The sequence below is a fragment of the Amblyomma mixtum genome, chromosome 3 (genome assembly GCF_055824585.1).
Source record: "Amblyomma mixtum isolate Tamu chromosome 3, ASM5582458v1, whole genome shotgun sequence".
NCBI classification, from domain to species: domain Eukaryota; kingdom Metazoa; phylum Arthropoda; class Arachnida; order Ixodida; family Ixodidae; genus Amblyomma; species Amblyomma mixtum.
The window spans coordinates 135,674,330-135,694,150 of NC_143014.1; the positions used below are offsets into that span (position 1 = coordinate 135,674,330).

General features: G+C 42.7%; 1 protein-coding gene across 1 annotated transcript; it reads left to right on the forward strand.

Annotated features, from left to right (window-relative positions):
• Window positions 1-1,212: 1,212 nt before the first annotated feature.
• LOC149352036 (aldehyde dehydrogenase, mitochondrial-like) lies at window positions 1,213-19,741 on the forward strand. The gene is made up of 12 exons (XM_089581271.1): window positions 1,213-1,457; window positions 4,892-4,996; window positions 5,482-5,622; window positions 6,473-6,599; window positions 10,031-10,092; window positions 10,299-10,541; window positions 11,679-11,781; window positions 13,171-13,355; window positions 18,108-18,433; window positions 18,833-18,907; window positions 18,968-19,007; window positions 19,482-19,741. Exons 1-12 carry the CDS (start codon window positions 1,419-1,421, stop codon window positions 19,512-19,514), a joined length of 1,479 nt encoding a protein of 492 aa, XP_089437397.1. The 5' UTR covers window positions 1,213-1,418; the 3' UTR covers window positions 19,515-19,741.
• Window positions 19,742-19,821: the final 80 nt, after the last annotated feature.

Sequence of the window (19,821 nt, forward strand, 5' to 3'; positions counted from 1 at the left end):
CTTGTGGCTTTCCTAAAGATCAAAATATGTTGACCCGCCGCGGTGGCTCAGTGGTTACGGTGCTCGGCTGCTGACCTGAAAGACGCGGGTTCGATCCCGGCCGCGGCGGCTGAATTTCTTGAAGGCGAAATTCAAGAGGCCCGTGTGCTGTGCGATGTCAGTGCACGTTAAAGAACCCCAGGTGGTCGAAATTTCCGGAGCCCTTCACTACGGCGTCTCTCATAGCCTCAGTCGCTTTGGGACGTTAAACCCCAACAAAACAAAACAAACAAACAAAATGTGTTGGAAGGTAAGAAGACCCCAAGTCCATTTCAGCTTAAGGGAAGCTGTAAGGGCTCCACTGTACGAGCTAGAAGCAAACCATGCAGCCTGGTTACTTTTGACAAAGACGGTACGTACATGCAAGGTGGTCACGTGATTTGATACACCACCGCCGCCGCTCAACCAGCAAATCGGCCATAAACAGCTGCACTGTAAAACCAGAACGTTATGTTTGGTGCGATAAAGTTTGTATGTGGCCTCTAGCAACATTGTGTATATTCGCAAACACGCACCATAGTCTGTGCAAAATTTTTATATGCCAATTACATTGGCGCGCTCACATCCGCGCATTTCTAGGGAGCCTACATGTCGCCTGGCTGTCGCCTGGCGCGACATGTAGGCTCTTTACGCATTTCCTTTTCCCTCCATTCTTTACGGTACATTCATAGTGCGGGCATTTAAAAAGAGAAATAAAAATATCGCCTCGCCCGCACGGCAAAACGGGCACATTCTTTATGCTACAGCGGTGATTTACATTCTCTAACATCAGTGGGCAATCATGAAGATAGCTTAGAAATGCACGCTGGCTTGATCGATACGAGCCTGAGGCACCTGCCCGAAGTGACAGTTCAAGCCACACGCGGCAACCCCATGCCCGCGCACTGTCCAGAGCGTGTTTGGTCCTGCGACGGATGCGACCGAGGGCTCACTACTTTAGTCTGCGCGTCGTCGCGAGTGCACGCTCGAGGGTATGTTTAACGATTTCCTCTCGCTGAAGGACGCCAGATCAGGCCGTCACAGACTTTTTTTGTTTCATTGCGCGTTCCGAGCCGTCCCATGGAACAGCCGCCCAGCCCAGCGTGATTGCCACGCGCCGTGACGACACGCGCGCCCTCCAGTCACGTGACACAAGCTGTCCAACGGCGTTGCGAAAATCCAGCCAGCGCAATAGACACCCATGCAGACAACCCAACCGAAGGCAGAGCGCTCGGAGGACATCACCCCGGCAACCCCGGCGCACATCGGGAGAGAGTGCAGATCCCTGCGGAACAGCCGACGAACTTGCACTCTCTGAGAGCAGGTCGGCGGGGCAACAGGCGCAGCAGCCGAGCTCTGGAACCGCCGTTTCGTTCGTTCCCCTTTGCAGTTCCTCGAAGATGCCGCCAAACAGGAACCCGCCAATCAAGTACACACAGGTGAGTGCGTTGCGCAGCCGATTCGTGCGGCGCCTCCTGGGCAGCCGTGACCGCGCGAGCGAAAAACGAAATGGGTCCCGTGCCAGTGACTGTTTCAAATCGTTTGAGTATGCTTGCGCGATCACTGTGGCCCTTTCGCTTGCGCTAGAAAAACAGTGTTTAGCTCATTGCAAAGAGGAATGTATTTACTTTTCAGTGATATGCGATATTAATACCAATTTCAGCTGGTATGTAAGAAATGAGCAAAATGCGAGGTGACCAAAAAAAGCATTTCTGTTGACTTGCCTGCTTGCGTGAAGTTTTTCTGAGAAACTACTATATTAAAACGAGCTCTGCCTCTGCATCGTTTTGGTGAAATGTTACTCGATAAATGCCGAGCTGTTTTTAGCTTCAGTGGATAGTTATTTAGAACCGGGACGCTAAAAAATACCTGAAAGGACACCTAACTTTTGGGTGCATGTTTTCTTCTTTGTAATCATGCGTAAGTCATCATTATACATGGATTACCACGTAGTAATTCTACGATTACTAATAATTTATAATCGAATTCCTTTCTCGTGCTGTTTCGGTTTCAACAGCCGAACGATGACTGTGACGTCAAAGTGTGGTTATAGGTGACGTGAGGCATGATAAAACTACAATATAATCGCTGCTTCTTCTACAATCGTTGTCATTCCGGCTCTTAAAGAAGGCTGGCTTCAGCACTGTAGTGATATAAAACGATAGCGATTATATCGACATTTTTCCATGCCTCACATGACATGTAACTACACCTTGACGTTACAGCCATCATTAGTCTGTTGAAACTGAAACAGCATGTGGGAAAAATTCGATTATAAATTATTTAGCGGCCGTAGGTGAATACCACATGATAATTCATTCATAGTAGTGTCTTCCGCATCAATGTAGAGAAGAAAACATGCCACCAAAATTTAATGTCTATACGGCTTTAAAGGCTCAGTAGCTTCCAGTCTAATCGACAATACGCAAGAATATTTCGTGCATTTGTGCATCGTGCATATTTCATTAAGTGCACAAAATTTTTTTTAGTTGCACTTAGTAATTGAACAGTTAACCGTCACCACGAAAACTAAAGAACTACTAAGTGAAGCTCAAAGCCAAAACATTTATGCATTCTGTCAGTTAGACTGGAAGTTGTTGTGACTTTAATATCTGTCATTTTTGGCCTTTTTTAGAGCTATCAGCTAGGTACAAAAACCGCTTGGCATTTACGGCGATTAACAACAACATTGATTAACATTTCACCTGAATGCTGCAGAAGCAGCCCTCTTCTTGGTGCTGCAGTTTTTCCAAGAAACTTCATGTGAGCTGGCAAGTTGAACAAAAGAATTGTTTTATGCATTTAAGTTTTTTGCTCACTGCACTCATATCGACATTAATTGGTGTTAACAATGCATACAGTTGAATAGCAAATGAATATATATATTTTTTTTTTTTCAAATGAGCCAAAACCTGTTTTTCTGACATAGGTGGGAGAACCACAGCAATCACACAAACACTTGAAAAAGGCCAGTGAGCTGCATTTTCTTGTGATTACAGTACCGTGTTTCATTATCATATCGCCTGTAACTCAGTCTCCCGATATTTTCTATATGAGCTTATTTTTTGTCCCCGGTATGAAGCCGTGTAATGCGCACGTGCAGTTAGCAGTTTAGTCTTATGCCACACTTCGTAAAACTTCCATTTAAATAATAATACAAAAGCTGCCTGGGTGAATCACTCAGTACTTGGTTTGTGTGCTTACGGAAAGCTGCGTACAATCCGCAGATGTGCGCTTCCAGGAGAGATGGAATATTTTCTTTCTGCATGCTTTGGTGACAGCATAATTTACGGCAATTCAATTTTAACTATGCTTGTATGTATTTTGAGAAGGCATAGGTGCAGTGCTGAATGATGCTGTGTGAGGACAGGGTTTTTTTTTTTGCGCTTATTGTTCGGAGGTTTTCTTTAGTAAAACAGTGGAACAATACATGGAACAATTATGCAAGCCTGTCGAAATACAGTAATATAATTGATGTAGTCCTTTCAGTAAAGTAACGAATAGCTCTCGACTGTTTGCAATTCTTCCAAATGTTCAGGGGGCTTGTTATCAACAGTGCGTTTTCTGTAGTGTGTCGCAACAGTGAGTCTTCTGAACACTGTCAAGGTTAGGCTACACTTAACATAAATACCTTTAAAAGTAGAAGGTGAGACAGCCGTTGCCATAGCTCAGTTGGTAAGCACCATACACAACATGCGAAGGTCGTGGGTTTGGATCCCACCCGCGGCTTGCTGGCTTCTTTTTAAACACTTGGAAGATGGTATTTCAAAAATGACTTGGGCTAGAAAGTTAAATTTTCGGCAGGTATGATGCTTCTGTAACATTATTATTCATAAAGATCAAAGAAATAAATGATATGCACATACTCGATTACCAGGAATTCATGGTCTAGCTCTAAATAAAGCGCTCAGCAAATTTTTGTGGTGGCGACCGCCGCACCACACCTCCCTTTGGCACCATCTCTTGTTGCGCCTACTGCTGGCTGATGGCCTTCTTTTTGATAATTTGACAGGCCAGATTTCCACATATCCAAATCTTGCCATAGAAACCTTTCGAGATAAATGGTAACAAACACAGCACTTCTTAGCTTGTGTGGTGTGGACACTTTCAACTGCACCAATATTTTCAGACAAGAGAGTTTGTTTTAATAAAAGTTTACTGCATTAATGCACTCAAGTTGCTCCAAATTGCCAGTATTACTGCTCCAAAATGATTATATTTTTGCTCCCGACCTGCTCCAGAATCAGTATCTTTCTGCTTCATGAACTGCTCCAAAACCTGTTTCAGCTGTCCCACACCTGACTTGGCTATCATTTGGAAAAAGTAGAGCTACCTGCAGTGTCTGTGTATTTGGTGCTTGCATCATGGTACATTCAATTCCTATAAAGTCAAAACCTCAGTATAGTCGCTGCTGTTATGTGTCCATTGTAGTATAGTCTGGCGCTATCCTTTGTCCTTATTTCTCTAGTGAGGGTGTTTCTTTCTCTGGTTCCACTATATAGACACTGCTGATGTGTTGCAGGTTATATTATTAATTGCAGCTGCACATTTAAAAAAACATTGGGAAAATAAAGTCAGTAAATGTGGCAAATGACATGGCAAGCTATTTCTGTTGTGTTCCAAAACTAAACCAGTGAAGCCTCCTAAGCAAAGAGTGAACAATGTGGTGACTGGATAGGATGGTTCTGGAATGCACGGTATCTTTTGGTGGAAGGACTGATGTACAGACATGGAGTGCACTGTTTCAGCATTTTACCAGTAATACCTACATGTTTTCATGCAAGACTGTCCATGTTTATTGTACAAGGCTTCACTTCAAAAGAATGGTGCAGAATGCTTGATTGTACCCTCCTTGCATCCATTGTTCCAACAGATCTTCATAAACAACGAGTTTGTGAACAGCGTGAGCAAGAAGACATTTCAAGTGTTGAATCCAGCTTCTGGCGATGTAATAGCAGAAGTTCAAGAAGGTGATAAGGTATGTAGACACTATTATTGTATGGTCTGGTATGTGAGGTTCAGTGTCCCAAAGTTGCATATGTGCTAAGAGAGATGCCTTAGTTGAAGCCTCCAGATTAATTTTGACCACCTGGGGTTCTTTAATGTGCACTGGCTGCACACAACACAAACATTTCTGCACTTTGCTCCAACGAAATGTGGCTGCCATGGCCAAAATTCAATCCCATGTCCTTGAATGAAATATTAGGTTGAGTGCTATATGAGAGAACCATAATAAAATGTGCAGGCAAGTACAGCAAAGCAGTAAATGTCTGTCAGATCATTCTGCAGAAATGACTTATTTCTGACATTACACATATATACAACATCTGTTGCTTCATGAATTCAAGCAATTGCATATTACAACCAGGAAATAGAAACTTACACTGTGCATGATTGCAAATTTCTTTACCCTGTTCCTGTACTTGTGCTGGCCAGTGATACACATTACTTTTCTTTACTTAGCTGGACGTGGACAAGGCAGTGAAAGCAGCAAGAGAAGCATTCAAATTTGGTTCAACATGGCGGACCATGGATGCTTCAAAGAGAGGCCTGTTACTCAACAAGTTTGCTGACCTCCTACAGCGTGACAAGGAATACTTGGCAGTGGGTTAAATTTCTGTTATGCTAGCATGCTAAAGTGTTTGAAGTTTGAAGTTACAATGGCGTGAAAGGGACACGAACAGAAGGAATGAGCAGGACGAGACAAGCGCCGACTACCAACTGATTTATTTTGAGCTTGGCACCAACTGGCCCTTCAAAGAACACTTGTGCATGCTAAAGTGGTTGCCCAAAATTAGAGGTCCAAGTGCACTCACGTAGTTTTAATGAAATCACTGGCAGGAAAAATGCTGAACCATGTACTTGTTTCTTTCATATGTTGCACATGCTTGGACACTGTAGCTTCAAAAAATCTCAGCGTGCAATAGAAAGAATGTCTTGCATGCAATTCCTGCATGTACATGCCAATGCCCATGCATATGTTGCATGTTTCACTGCACATTTTGTCATATGAATACAAAAACCTGTTTACTACACTGACTCCACGTGGTTGCACTGCTTAGAGGCTAGCTCTTCAGTTCTTGCAATGCTGCTGTATCAGTTAGCTTAGCACCCCATAATGAAGAGCTGCAGTTTATACTGAGTTACAACGTAAGCTTCTTGCATCTTTCCGAGATACTAGCAGGTGCCTGCTGTCAACTTTTGCTGACTATTTAGTTGGCATCAGTTACCGCTTGTGGGTAACATTCATTATCCCTCATTAATAAGGTTCAAATGCTCTTTTGTTTTTGTTATTACAAGGTGTGGGGGTATAATTTTTATATTCTGCCAATTTCAGTAGTGTTGTCCTCAGCAGCTTAATATTACTGAAAAAATTTCAACAAATTCAAGTATCTTCAGAATTAGTGCAGCTTCATGAGTAGATGCTCATGCACATATGTTCTGGCATTTGCAGAGCCTTGAAGTCCTGAACAATGGGAAACCATATGCGGAAGCCCTGTTTGACATGGACTGCTCTATTGATTGCATTCGCTACTATGCCGGTTGGAGTGATAAGATCCATGGCAAGACTATTCCTATAGGTATGCATGCAGCTTGTGACATAATGACTGCATATATTGTTCGACTCCTAAGCATTCCTTACAAGTAAAGTGTGTAGTTTCATCAGCTGTATGACAAAGAAAAAAAAAGGTGCCTTCGTAGCAATTAACTTGGCAACAGCTAATACAATGCTGTTGACAATTCGTTCTTGTGTAAAGAAAATTTTCCATTAATGATGCAGCACCTTGAGAGAAGGTACACTTTAAAGGAAGTTGAGTGCAGCAGTGTTATAGCTTTATTTTGCCAGTGTGATGATGCATAATTGTACAAGAGCTTGAAACAGGTGGCACTTGTTTAAAACAGTTTTTGGCAATCTTTGCAAGGCTAACACAGTTTGTCACTGGCAAACTTCTCTTAGTGGCCACAACTTAATCAAGATGTGGTAACTGTCTGCGAGGTTATATTAGTCTTGAACTTTTTATTCAAATAGCATATAGTATGCTCGTGTTTCTGGTGTTTTTGTGGTGCAAAACGTTTGTCGGCACACTGATGGTCATTTCTGGTAAAGGAAAAAAAAAATTTTCTGAATTTCATTGAAACTTTAAAAGCAGCTGCAGGACTGCTGCTGTTTTCTCCTTCTGAAGCGTCTAAATTCTGGTGGCGACAGACCAAAAGCAAAAGCTGCAGAGTTGCTTTCTTGTTTTCGATATTACTGCAGTCTATGGTGGGGTAAAAGTGAAGAACCTGAGACATAAGACTGCTACTTAAATTTTCTTAGTAATGCAGAGTCCACAGCATCCCCTAGAAGTGTTTTGTGCCTCGGTGAACACTCATTACTCTAAACAATGGTCTCAGTGTTTTTATTTTGAAAAAAATTGTACCTTTCCCCTGTTTACAGGGTTGTTAAGTTTGACAACAAATATGGAAATAATATTTTGATATTTCACTGCAAAGTGGAAAAAGATAATCTTTTTTAAATACAAATTACTACTTTTCAGCATTTGCTTTTCAAGGATGCTAGGTACCAACAATTCAGTTTAGATTCAGTTGAACTCAAAGCATAATCGCAACAGCATGAAATGTTCAATTGCGCTACACTAAGCAGTTTGAGGGGAAAGAAGACCGGGAAAAAGAATAAAGAGGTATATAGAACTTTTTCTAAGAATAATTCAATTTCAAGCTGCCATAGCTTACATGCTTTTTACCTATATGCGAGACTAAAAATGGCTATGTTGCTTTGTGTGCTGCTAACACCTCCATGTTACATGTCAGACTTTTTATTTTCAAGTGGAGTGTGACATTTTTGGCATTCCTACTTTACAGGGCTTTACGTAACTCATTTTAACACAGGATTCTGCTTTAACACAATAAAAATTCATTTTAACGTAATTTCTGTCTGAAAACTTTTTTTTTTTTGTAAGAAAAGGCCTTCTTGGCATGCTTGGACTTAGTGAAGCGAGAGTGTTGCCTTATAAAAAGGTGTTGCGAACAACATTCAGTGAAAATCCGCCATGAAAAGGGGAAACAAGGAAAGAAGAGCAGAATATATGAGCAGTTATAGGTGAATTACAGAATGGGCCTCTTTTATAATTCGTTAAGTTGACTTCCCCATGTTATATGTTGTTCTGATAATGGTGTCACTAGCCATCAGTAAAATGAGGATGTAGTGCTGAACACTGATGTTACTACTTCACAGGTGCCATGTAATGTTGTCACGAAAACAGTGTTAATATATTCCGTTTCATCAAATGCTATGGTTATGTTTTGTTTTGAAGATTTACTCTTCCACCATTAGTAGGGCATGCAACATTGAGGCGAAGCCAGATTAATATTCGTGAAAGAGGCCCATTCTCTCCTTAATTGTAAATTTTACAACTGCAGTTTCATAAGTGCTAGTGTAGCTGCTGACATACCCTAAACTATGTTAGACGAACAGCGCAAAATACAGGGACGCGATACAGCTACTGCGTCAGTTGTGGTTCTCAGTGCGCCTGTGTAGTGTCACGTCTCTGTCTTTTGCACTCTTCCCTTCACATGACTTCATGCACCAACTAGCATACCAAAAAGCCCTAGTCTTAAGGGGGGACACTAGTCTTGAAAAGAAAATTTTATTAATTTTGTCATAGTTATGAAATTCTCAGGGTACATGCATTTTTGTGCGCTGATTCTAGATATGTCATTTAATTTCATGTAAAACAATTCCTTGAGCACTTATGCACTTTTTATGCAAGTATTTTGCGGAGAGTTTTGAAGAAAATTTGCGGCAGGAAACTCGCTGAAATGTATGCCATTGGGTTCTCTTGACAATAAGGAATACAATAAGGGTAAAATTATCATCCTAGCTCTCATAGAACTTGAGTAATAGGGTTCTGAAGCTGCCACTTCAGAAACAGGAATACACACTTTCCTTCTCATTTCTGAAGTGACAACTTCAAAACTCTATAACTTAAGTTCTATGATAGGCAGGAAGTCAATTTCACCCTTATTGTATTCCTTGGTGTCAAGAGAACACAATGGCACACATTTCAGCGAGTTTCCCACAGCAAATTTTCTTCAAAACTCTCTGCAAAATACTAGCATATAAAGTGCATAAGTGCTCAAGGAATTGTTTTACATGAAATTAAATGACATATTTAGAATCAGCACACAAAAACACATATTCCCTGAAGATTTCATAACTGTGACTTCATTAATAAAATTTTTTTTCTCAAGACCAGTGTCCCCCCTTAAACTATGTCTTGACTTGCAGGATGCGAGCCTTTGACACTTGTCTACTGTTGTCCTAGTGTTCTGTTTGCACCATGTGCACCTTACCACACACCCTCTGTGTGCACCTTACCACCTTATGTTAAAAGGGCTTCTCAATAAAGCTGCAGTATGCTTGGAATGTTAAAGGACACTGCTTCACGAACATCCTGAAGTTCAGCAAGAATTTTTAGGTTGGCGCTGCTCTGCAGGCTGCACTCACTCAGCCCCAACACCAGCTGCAGATGCGTGCAGGAATTCCCTGGGGGGTGGAGCTTCCTGACCCACCGCAGTGTCGTGGCTGACCGGCCGCAGCCACGAACGAATCTAACCAACAGCCATCTCTTGACTGACATACACAGATGCACGACACAGAGGAGAGTGACAGTTTCAGAAAGCCATCAGAAAGGGCCTGCCAACTTTCATGCACGATTGTGGGTTCTCTGTTGCATGTAGATGTGCTTTGTTTGGCTTAGGTGTTCATGACAACACAATGTTGCGATTGGCTGAGTTTATGTACTCTACTCAGAAGACGTTTCAAGGCCATTTTAAGGAATTACGTTAAAAATGAGCGCGATGATAGTTCGCAAGCTGCATTGCCAGAGAGTTTGTATGCTGTCCTAAATTTTATTGCCACCGTGCAACTTAGCAAATGGGTCACGTAGCAGGTTTTAGCATTGATACTTTGGCCACATGCAACTTATTGGAATGCACATTTATGTTTCAGATGGCAACCACATCAGCTTTACCCGGCATGAGCCAATTGGAGTATGCGGACAGATCATTCCAGTAAGTACGGTGCACTGTGTACAGGCCGTTGTGCAAGGATACTCTAGTTTCCCATGACAACAGGGAGGATAACCATTTTTTTTCGCACCTTGCCCATTGCACCATAGGGTGCAAGCTGGAAGTCCTCTACTCATTGTAACTAGTAGTGACCACTTTTTCTCTTCTCTGCAGCTGAGTTAATACTGGTCTTCTGTAACACATTCCAGTGGAACTACCCAGTGCTTATGGTTTGCTGGAAGCTGGGGCCTGCCCTCTGCACTGGGAATGTTGTGGTGTTGAAGCCTGCTGAACAGACTCCACTAACAGCACTGTACTGTGCCAGCCTCATCAAAGAGGCTGGCTTCCCACCAGGAGTTGTCAATGTGATTCCCGGCTATGGTCCAACAGCGGGAGGTGCCATAGCCAGCCATCCTCACGTTGACAAGGTGGCATTCACTGGCTCTACCGAGGTATGCCCAGCACTGTGACCTGCAATGCTTTGCTAAGGCTTGGAGGTGGGGACATTCCTATGTCTGCCTGGCTCACATCATGGAAATCAGATCAGCTTATCTGGCACAGACTATACAAATGCCAGCTAGTGACTCGACGAGGTGTTCAGGATGAGCCTGGCATAACAGGCTCCTCAGCACATACCAGGACAAGGGTGCTGGTACTAACAACAAAGCTGTCTCATTGTAAGTCACTGCTTTCCTTGCTATCCATGGCCATGTCATGCAAGAAATTCGTCACGTTTTAGTCCTTACAGACCTGACGGTAAAAGGCAAAGTGAGGGATAAGTAGTGCTACTATAGGAAGCCTCAAGTTAATTGTTAAACAACCACTGTCAGTGCAGATACTTGTTGAAACACCTTGGGGACATTACACTTTCGCATCCCCTTGCACGTGCACCCTTTTCTAGCTTGTCCTGTGGTGAAAACAGGAAAGGAAACAGAAGACCTCTTGCCAGACAGCTTCAAGTCCTACCTCTGGCAATTCAGGGTGGACTTGCTTGGAAGCAGTGACGTAAAAGTGGTGCAGTTTTGACTGCTTCCTGCACCCCTAGAAGTGGCAGTGGCATGTTTCCTAACCAGCACCTGACAGTGACAAGCGCTGCACAATTGTGTCCAGTGTCACATGTTGTTTATTTACTTATTTATTTGCATACCCTAAAGGTCTTAAGTGCCTAAGTGGGCATTGCATAAAGGAACAAGTAATGATAATGTAGAGGATGTTCTGTATTGTCCTGGTTTAAACAGCTATGCTCCTCTCCGATGCTTGAGCACTTGCTGACTCTCTAAGCGCACACTGGCACAGCTGGGCACGACGAGCAAGCCACTGCCGTCAGCGTGTTCCTATCAAGGGCACACAGCGTCTCGGCGCACTGCCAAGTTAGAGGACCAGAGTTAGAGGAGGGGGGGGGGTTGTTACGGGAGTGGGCATTACGTGAAAAAATATGGTATTCGGCTATTGATGTCCCCCAGATCAAATGATACTGTAGCAAGTATAGAACTCATGCAGGTGTTATGGCCTGCCCATAAAGAACCCTTTGTAAAATTTATTTACCAAAATGGGGGCTTAACAACTAAAGTGAACTCCGTCACTTTCAGGTTGGAAAGCTTATCCAAGAAGCTGCAGGCAAATCGAACACTAAGCGAGTTACCCTGGAGATGGGTGGGAAGAGTCCATTGGTCATTTTCGATGATGCTGACTGCAAGTATTCCTCCAATTTGTTTTGAAGTGTGACTTTCCCAAACTATATTGCATGTTACAATGAGAAACTTAAATGGAGCTGACTTGCAGCCATCTTAACAGCAGCACCGTAGTGAAGCCACAAGTGAGGCTGCTGTTCTAACAGTAATAAACTAGTATTAAATAATGAAGATGGCTGTTGAGTAAAATTTTTATAGCTGTGCAGTGCAAACTGGAGCACTTACGGCAAATTCTCTGAAAAGACACTTTATTCATTTAAACTGTGAAATTGGCGGAAGATAGGGCAAATCTATGGCAATGGCCAAAAGCTGCTGTTGCCAAGTGCAGCAGAAATAAGTGAGGTACTCCTGCCTGATGTTTGGCACTTTGAAGAATTATGTAGTAAGGCTGCTTTCTGGCCAAAACTTTTGGACTAGTTGATGGGGTATAAAAAATATTGAATGTTCTTTTTGTCTTAATCTATTGCATTGCCTTTTGGCAGTGCAATACTGTCATGTGCATCACAGGTATTAACTTTCTCGATTAACTTAAACTTTTCTCATCTCAAGTAACTAAATACTTCAGTATTCTCGTAATTCCAAGATTAGAAATACTCTTGCACAGATTAGCCAGCCCCAGGCAACACTCAATTTCAAGTGATTGGAATTCAGTTTTCTTTTTTTTCTGAAGCTTATTGCTTGGTGAAGCTAGTTGTGGCTTTCCTTGCCTGGCAGGGGCTTTGTTACAGAAACTGTGGGTAAGTTACATCATGATCAGCAAACAGTTGTTCTGGCAGGGGCAAGCAATGATCCCATTTTCCTCACCATGTGGTGGCTACACAGCCCCTTGGTTACCTACTTGATTTTAGAATGTTCAGGGCTGGCTCTGCAGCTTGCCGTGCTTCTGCAGGAGTATCGTCCACTGTTAGTTTCTGGTGCGTTATGGCCTTAAATGCTCTTGTGCCAACAAATGCCATCAATCATCATCATCTCTTCTTCCTTGCACGCACTACCCAAGGGAATGTTCCATTTTCAAGCACCTGTGCACCTCACCGACACTGAGCATATCACACTCTCGTGAACTCTGTGCCACCCTTCTGGCTTTGGGCAACCTTTGCATCTGCTAGGAATGTACTAACAGCCACTTCATTTGCAAAGCTGTTGAGGCGATGCAAAGGGTATGCAAGAAAATAACCTGCTTGAACAAGAGTAAAAAAAAGGGGGAGAAAAAAAAAAACGCTCATCATCATCACAGCCATCCAAATGTTAAACATTCACATAACCTTTGCACATTTTTTCTCATTTATGACTTGAATAGCTTTTGAACGCAGCAAAGTTAAAGCAAAAACGAAAGCCAGTGCAGTGTTGATGCACCCATGCTGAAAGTGAGAAAATATCTCTGTTCCTGCAGTGGACCAGGCTGTAGAGATTGCTCACGCAGCTGTATTTGCCAACATGGGTCAATGCTGCTGTGCTGGCACTCGAACTTTCGTCCAAGAGGGCATCTACAAGGACTTTGTGCTGAAGGCCAAGCAGCTGGCTAAGGAACGAGTTGTTGGTGACCCTTTTGATGAGAAGACTATGCAGGGGCCTCAGGTGAGCAGCTTCAATGAGAGTTCAAATTTTGCTACTCAGTGAAGGTGTGAAATAAAGCCAATAGAGGAGGAGATAAAAAAAAAAGCTGCTGTGCTTCTTACTTCTTATTTTAAATGTTCATGGTGAATAGAAGGATATAATTTTTAAAGAATTTTGGCCGTAATACAACAAAATACAGTGCCCACCATACTGAACATGCCTGAGGCAGCAGACTGTGTAATGAATCATGGCTGGTTTCAGTGGCTACTAGGTGAGGTCCCAAGAAATGCAAGGTAAATCAAGCCTCATGCCAACCTCCTCAGTTCCACGTTTCTAACATGACCAAAAACATAGCTAAAGCCAGCAGTGCTACTGGCATTGTTATAAGCATACCGAAGTTTTGAATCTGGTAAGGCTTTCAATTAAGTATACCAGTACCAGTCTAACATGCGTTTTATTTCTCACCTTCTGCCAGCCTTTTTGCTGCCAAGAGATGCCAAAGGCATAGCTATACATTGTTATTTCTGACAAGTTTGCTTGTATCAAATCAGTTGCCGAGTGCACAACTAAGAATGAAAGAGAAGCATTATTATCATTGAAGTAGATTCACTATTATGCAGAGCCTCCCCCCCCCCTTCCCCATCTTGAATGTTAGTTTAGTATTATTCATTCACTATCACAATGTTTCCCTATTTGTAGTTAACTGTGCTCTAACAGGTATGATTTAATGCCACACTGGCCAAACTTCATGCAGAGTGGGCATGTAAGAAAGTGGACATAAGTGCCATGTTTTTAGATGAAGACAGAGGTGGGTTTGTTGGGTGTTAGAACATATGCTAAAAGCTTTCAACTTTATCGCAAACTCTAAGATTTCAATACACGATAAAGAAACCTTATATAGTCTAAATTAATCTGAAGCCTCCATTATGGCAAGCCTCATGGGCTGGGTATAATAACTCTGGCATATAAAAATCCATTAATAATTTTTTTGTTTAATAAAAAGGTAAATGACATCTTTCTGAACATTGATTTTAGTGACCTGATGAACTGGCAACCAAAAAAGCCATGCTGTCCTAGAAGAGTAGATTATTACTAGAGTAACACCTGCTACTTGTTCAATGTTCCCATAGCTTGCCTGTTTTACCAATGCGAACATTAGCAGGTAGATCCAAAAAAGAAGACAGTGATACAGTAAAACCTCGTGAAAACGTACCCGCTTAAACAGCAGTTTTTTTTTAATAGTAGTAAAGTCAAATCCCAGACTCTGTGCCCGTTGAACATAATTAATTTTTAAGGCGGAAGCCTTTAATGTCTCATCGTTGTAAGCAGCAGTTGTCGACAGAAAATGTCACGCTTTTCAATTGGTGGAAACGGTCGTGATGTCACAGTGCGCGAGTTTCAAACGGGGCCAATTGTACTTTGGCTAGTAACCATGCAACCAATTGAAGGGATCGTATAGTGATGCTCCAAGTAAGTGGGACTGAGCTTAGCTAATTGCTTAATTACCCAATTAGCCTAATTAGCTTTACTAGTCAGGCCATATAAATAAATAAAACCGATTAAGAAATTCGTTGAGCTCAGGAATCGAACCCCGGTCTTCGGCGTGAGAGACGAGCATGCTATCCACTCCGCCATGCCAGCTCGATGGTTTGGAATTAACAAAGGCGCGTCTAGTGAATACGGTGTCTTCACTCACTCTCATCCTCCTCCATTCCCTTCCGGCGAGGTTTAGGTGTCCACCGACAAATGAGAGACATACATTTCCTTTCCTCAAAAACCAATTTACCGACGAGCGAGGCGTAGAACCGAATGGGCGATGGTGTTCTATGGACTCCTTGGCAGCGTTGCAAGACGCTGTCGCGTTCCACTCTTAGGGGCGAAGCTTAACATCTTAACCACACATCAGTGACCAATTCAGGAGGCCCGTGTACTGTGCGATGTCAGTGCACGTTAAAGAACCCCAGGTGGTCGAAATTTCCGGAGCCCTCCACTACGGCGTCTCTCATAGCCTGAGTCGCTGTGGGACGTTAAACCCCATAAACCAAACCAAACACTTCAGGTCAAAAAAGTGCCCCCCTGAATTTTGTGAGACAGTTACTGCGTAATTTCCTTTCCTCAAATACAATTTTCATTTTCTTCATTACGGCTCCTCTTTATCTATCTTCTTTCACTCCCACTTCCTCCCTTCCTCTAGGTGTCCACCGAGATGACAGAGAATTACTGCACCATTTCCTTTCCTCAAAAAGCGTTGCGTTCAAAGGGCAAGGCATCGCGCCGAACGGGTGGTGGCGTTCCGTGGACTCCCTGGCAGCGCTACAACGCGCTGTCGCGTTCCACTCCTAAAGGCAAAGCTTAAGCATAATTAATTAGCAGTTAATTAGTATTCAGGCATTAATCAGTAATTAACCATTGATTAGTGATTTGTCATCACTTAGTAATTAGTACTCGAATATATGTGACGCCACCGGTGCCACAGAAACAGCGAAGGTGGTGCGGAAAACGCTTCCGCCTCTACCCACTTTAGACAGTCAAAGTGCCCCCTGAATTTTGTATCTGCATAAACCGTACCCGGGGGTCAATGTGTATGTGGTGCCAGCCTATACGCAGGGTCTGGCATAGTTTTGCCCGAGCTGTGGGCAGTATGCGCCCCGTGCTGATTCCCATTCCCAGCAGGATACATGGAAAAAAAAAAAAAAAGTCCATTCGTTTGTGAATTGGCTTCGCTACAAAAAAAAAAAAACGAATTGCGTACCGTTAGCCTGGCTAGCTCGCGCTGGCGGTCACTTTCTGGATCAACAGTTGCAGAGCAAACTTCAGGTAACCTCCGATACGTGCTGGAATCCGAAACTACTGAACCGTTAGCTGTTTGGTTTGCCTTTTGTCAGCTAGACCACACAGGAGGATGCCGTTTTATTGCCTTTTGTCTCCATTTGCCTCAGACTGCCAGCTTTACAATTGTATCATTGCGTGTTTATTGCTTTGCACTGAGCACGCGCTGTCATGCCATCCTGCGGGGAGCTATACAACGTGGGGTGGGGCAGGAAATGTGTAGACTTTATTCGGAGTCAACTTTATTTAAGATGCATATTGCGCATAATGACCTTTCTAGTTTTTCTTTAGGATGTGTTCGCAAAATTTGCACACCCCTGTTTCTAAGCCTTAGCTTAAAAAAAAAAAAAAAAGACCGCAAGTTACGCGAGTAAATACAGGAAGTGCAGGATCTTATGCCATTTCGGTTAATCCGTACTACCGTTTAGTACATACTTTTTCTGAGCTCCGGCTAACTACAGTTTAACAAGGTTTTATTGTAACACTGCCTTGACACAAACAGATGCAACTGTGATCAGATATAGTAAAGGAAACTATAGGCAGCACTTTTGAAACTGAGAGCTCCCAGCCCAAGTGCCAATTTGTGATTGTTCATGCACCATTGTTCCAGGTTCTGCAGTGAATAGCGCAGGATTTTGCTTGTGCCTGTTTCCCTTGGAGTATCAACTGGAAACAATTATCTATCCTAGTGTTAATAATAATCATTTGATGAATATTGGTGCTCTGAAGCCGTGAATAGAATTATAGAACGTGCAGTGTGGGTGCAAGTAGAAGCGGAGGCCTGGCTGGATTGTTCAAGGCATGCAGCTGCTACTGCTAGTCTCAGTTGACTCTGAAATGCACACGGGTTGCATTTTACCAACCGTGCTGGGCTAATTGATGAATTGGCCTCTTTGCACCTTGGTTGTGAGGCTAGTGGGTTGTACCCTGTATTAGTAATGTCACTCAAGTTAGCCAGCAGAAAGTATAGCCATTTGCCTGCTCTGAGCAGAGGTTTAACTTCAAAATGCACACAACTGCAGAAAATGCAAGTGCTCTAATGGGACTGGCTGCGAGTTGCTCACAGCTCTTGCAAGGTCCTACTTTCAATGAGCTGCAGATATGCTACTGTTGCTGTGCAGTCAGCTTCTATATTTTGCTCTTGGGTGTACTCACACATAAACAATGAATAGGTGCAGCTTACTTAATAAGAGATATGCCATCATAAATCCAGCATTTAGCATGTGATCAGCCTTGACACTGATGTTTAATGCACCATTATGTCAGTGCACAGTTTTACGACTGGCATTCCTTCAACAGTTACTTCGAATCTCCAGCAGTATTTGGACCAGAGACTTTCTGCAAGGTCATAACACAGCTCACACACAAAAATAGTTTTGATGATAACATATGAGAAACAATTAATCCTACAGCTGGGGGTAATGTTAGCAGCACTCATATGCTGCTGCAATGCTTGTCATGCTTGATAATGCATTAGTGTTACAAGCTGCCTGGAGTTCTCTTGTGCTCTAAAGCCTGCATTTTGTTATTATAAACCATGAACCGACTCGCCCAGAAACAAGTACTGCTAAGCCTGCTGACCTTACCAAATGACTCGCCGCAGCGGCAATGGTGTTCAGCTGAGCCCAAGGTCATGGAATAGAATCCCGGCTGCATTTTGATGGCAGCAAAATGTGAGACACCTGTGTGCTCTGCGATGTTAGTGTATGTTAAAGCCCTTGCGGTAGAAACTAATCTGGAACCCTCCACTTCAGCAGCTCTTTCTCTCAACCTTCTCTCACCCCCCCTTTATCCCTCCCCTCAAGATGTGGCTTGGGTGTCCAACCAAAATGAGAGTTGCTGCACTTCACCTTTCCTTTCCTCATAAACAACTGTATGATTGTTATCACTGAAGCCCCTGTGATGTTACTGACTTTGTTGTGCATTTTTTTTTTATCTGCCAAGATTGACAAAGAGCAGTACTGCAAGATCTTAGACCTACTGAAGTCTGGCAAGGAGCAAGGAGCCAAGGTGGAGTGTGGTGGAGATGCTGTGCCAGGAAGCCGGGGCCTCTTCATCCAGCCAACAGTTTTCTCAGATGTGAGAGATGATATGCGCATTGCAAAAGAGGAAATTTTCGGCCCTGTTCAGCAGATTTTGAAGTTTAAAACACTTGATGAAGTGATTGAGCGTTGCAACAACACCACCTATGGACTTGGCTCAGGAGTCCTCACTAAGGACATTGACAAGGCCATGATGTTTGCCCAGGGTGTGCAGGCTGGCTCTGTTTGGTAAGTACTAAGACAACCTCCATTTTCCTCACCTGCCTCTTTCATGCTGACTGATGTCCTTTATAACCGCTTAAGAATTTGCTCAATGAAAAAGTTTTTAACGTACCTCCCACAATGAAAAAGATAACTGGTCGCGCAGCCAGTAACCAATTAGCTCTCAGGCTGCTACTGTTTACCAGGTTAGCACAGCTTTACCAGCCGAAAGTTTCTTTTGCAATAACAATTGCATTTCTTGTTCTTTATATTTACTGACACAGCCAGCTTGTCAGTAATGATGTTAGCAAAGTCACTGCATAACAGGGGAGCAGCACAGGCTGTAAAAAAGGGAGAGGTGTACTAGACTGAGGTGTGCGCCACATATGCAGACCCCCACAAGCCTGGTTAATTCATCTCTTTCAGGATTAACTGCTATGATGCTACAACGCCACAGACTCCCTTTGGGGGCTTTAAGATGTCTGGACAAGGCCGTGAACTGTAAGTGCTTCAACTTTATAGCTCAGAGCTTGTGAACTAAAAAAAATCTGTTCATTTCAGTGGGTATGCCGGGATCAATGAGTATGTTGAAATAAAAACAGTGAGTATCCTATTTTCACTACCATACTAAGTCAACAGCATGTTCAACACTACTATGTTGATTGCTATCATAAATTTCCTGTACACAGTAGTTTTTCAAGGATAAATGGTGTGATCAATTTTAGTATCAGGCACAGTAATGAGAAGTACTACCTTGAATCTAAGGGGAACCATCTCTATCTCTGATCATGGCCTAGTTGTGTACGTCATGATGGAGCAGGCTGAAAATAGGTCACTGAAGTCTCCATAGTACTCTTTCAGATGCCAATAGCATCCCACAACAGCATAGTTGAAACATGCAAAAAGCTGCAATGAAGTGTTATGAAAAAATGTACCAGTCTTGCATACATTTCATGAACATGACTGGCACTTGCTCACATTTTCCATGAGTATGTAATCGCCAAAGAAGCTTGTCTTTCCAAATAGATTTGATGAAGACTAATGAACTAACTGTGCTGTTGTTTTCCCTTTCCAGATTACAATGCAGGTTCCCCAGAAGAATTCATAAGCTGAGATGCTTCTTCTAACTTGGTAAACATTCAGAGAAGCTAGTATAATGCTTTAGTCACAAAAGCTTTACATTTACACTTCAGATGAGAAGTGATATCCACTGCCGCAAAGTTAACATTTGTATAATGGGAAGTTATGTATAACCATCAGTGTATATCCATTCGTAATTTTTATTTTACATGTCTTCACAACTTTTCAATAAACATGACTGACATTACATTGAAACGTTTTGGTTTGTGTTGTGCCTTTAATACTATCAAGCATGTCACTACCGCTTCACACCTATGTCATGGAAAAATGAAATT

Excerpts from the sequence above, each read along its gene's own strand:
- LOC149352036 (XM_089581271.1), top strand. The coding sequence starts at position 1,419 with ATGCCGCCAAACAGGAACCCGCCAATCAAGTACACACAG. Across the intron at positions 11,782-13,170 it reads CATTTTCGATGATGCTGACT|TGGACCAGGCTGTAGAGATT; the intron begins GCAAGTATTCCT and ends CTGTTCCTGCAG. Across the intron at positions 19,008-19,481 it reads AGTATGTTGAAATAAAAACA|ATTACAATGCAGGTTCCCCA; the intron begins GTGAGTATCCTA and ends TTCCCTTTCCAG.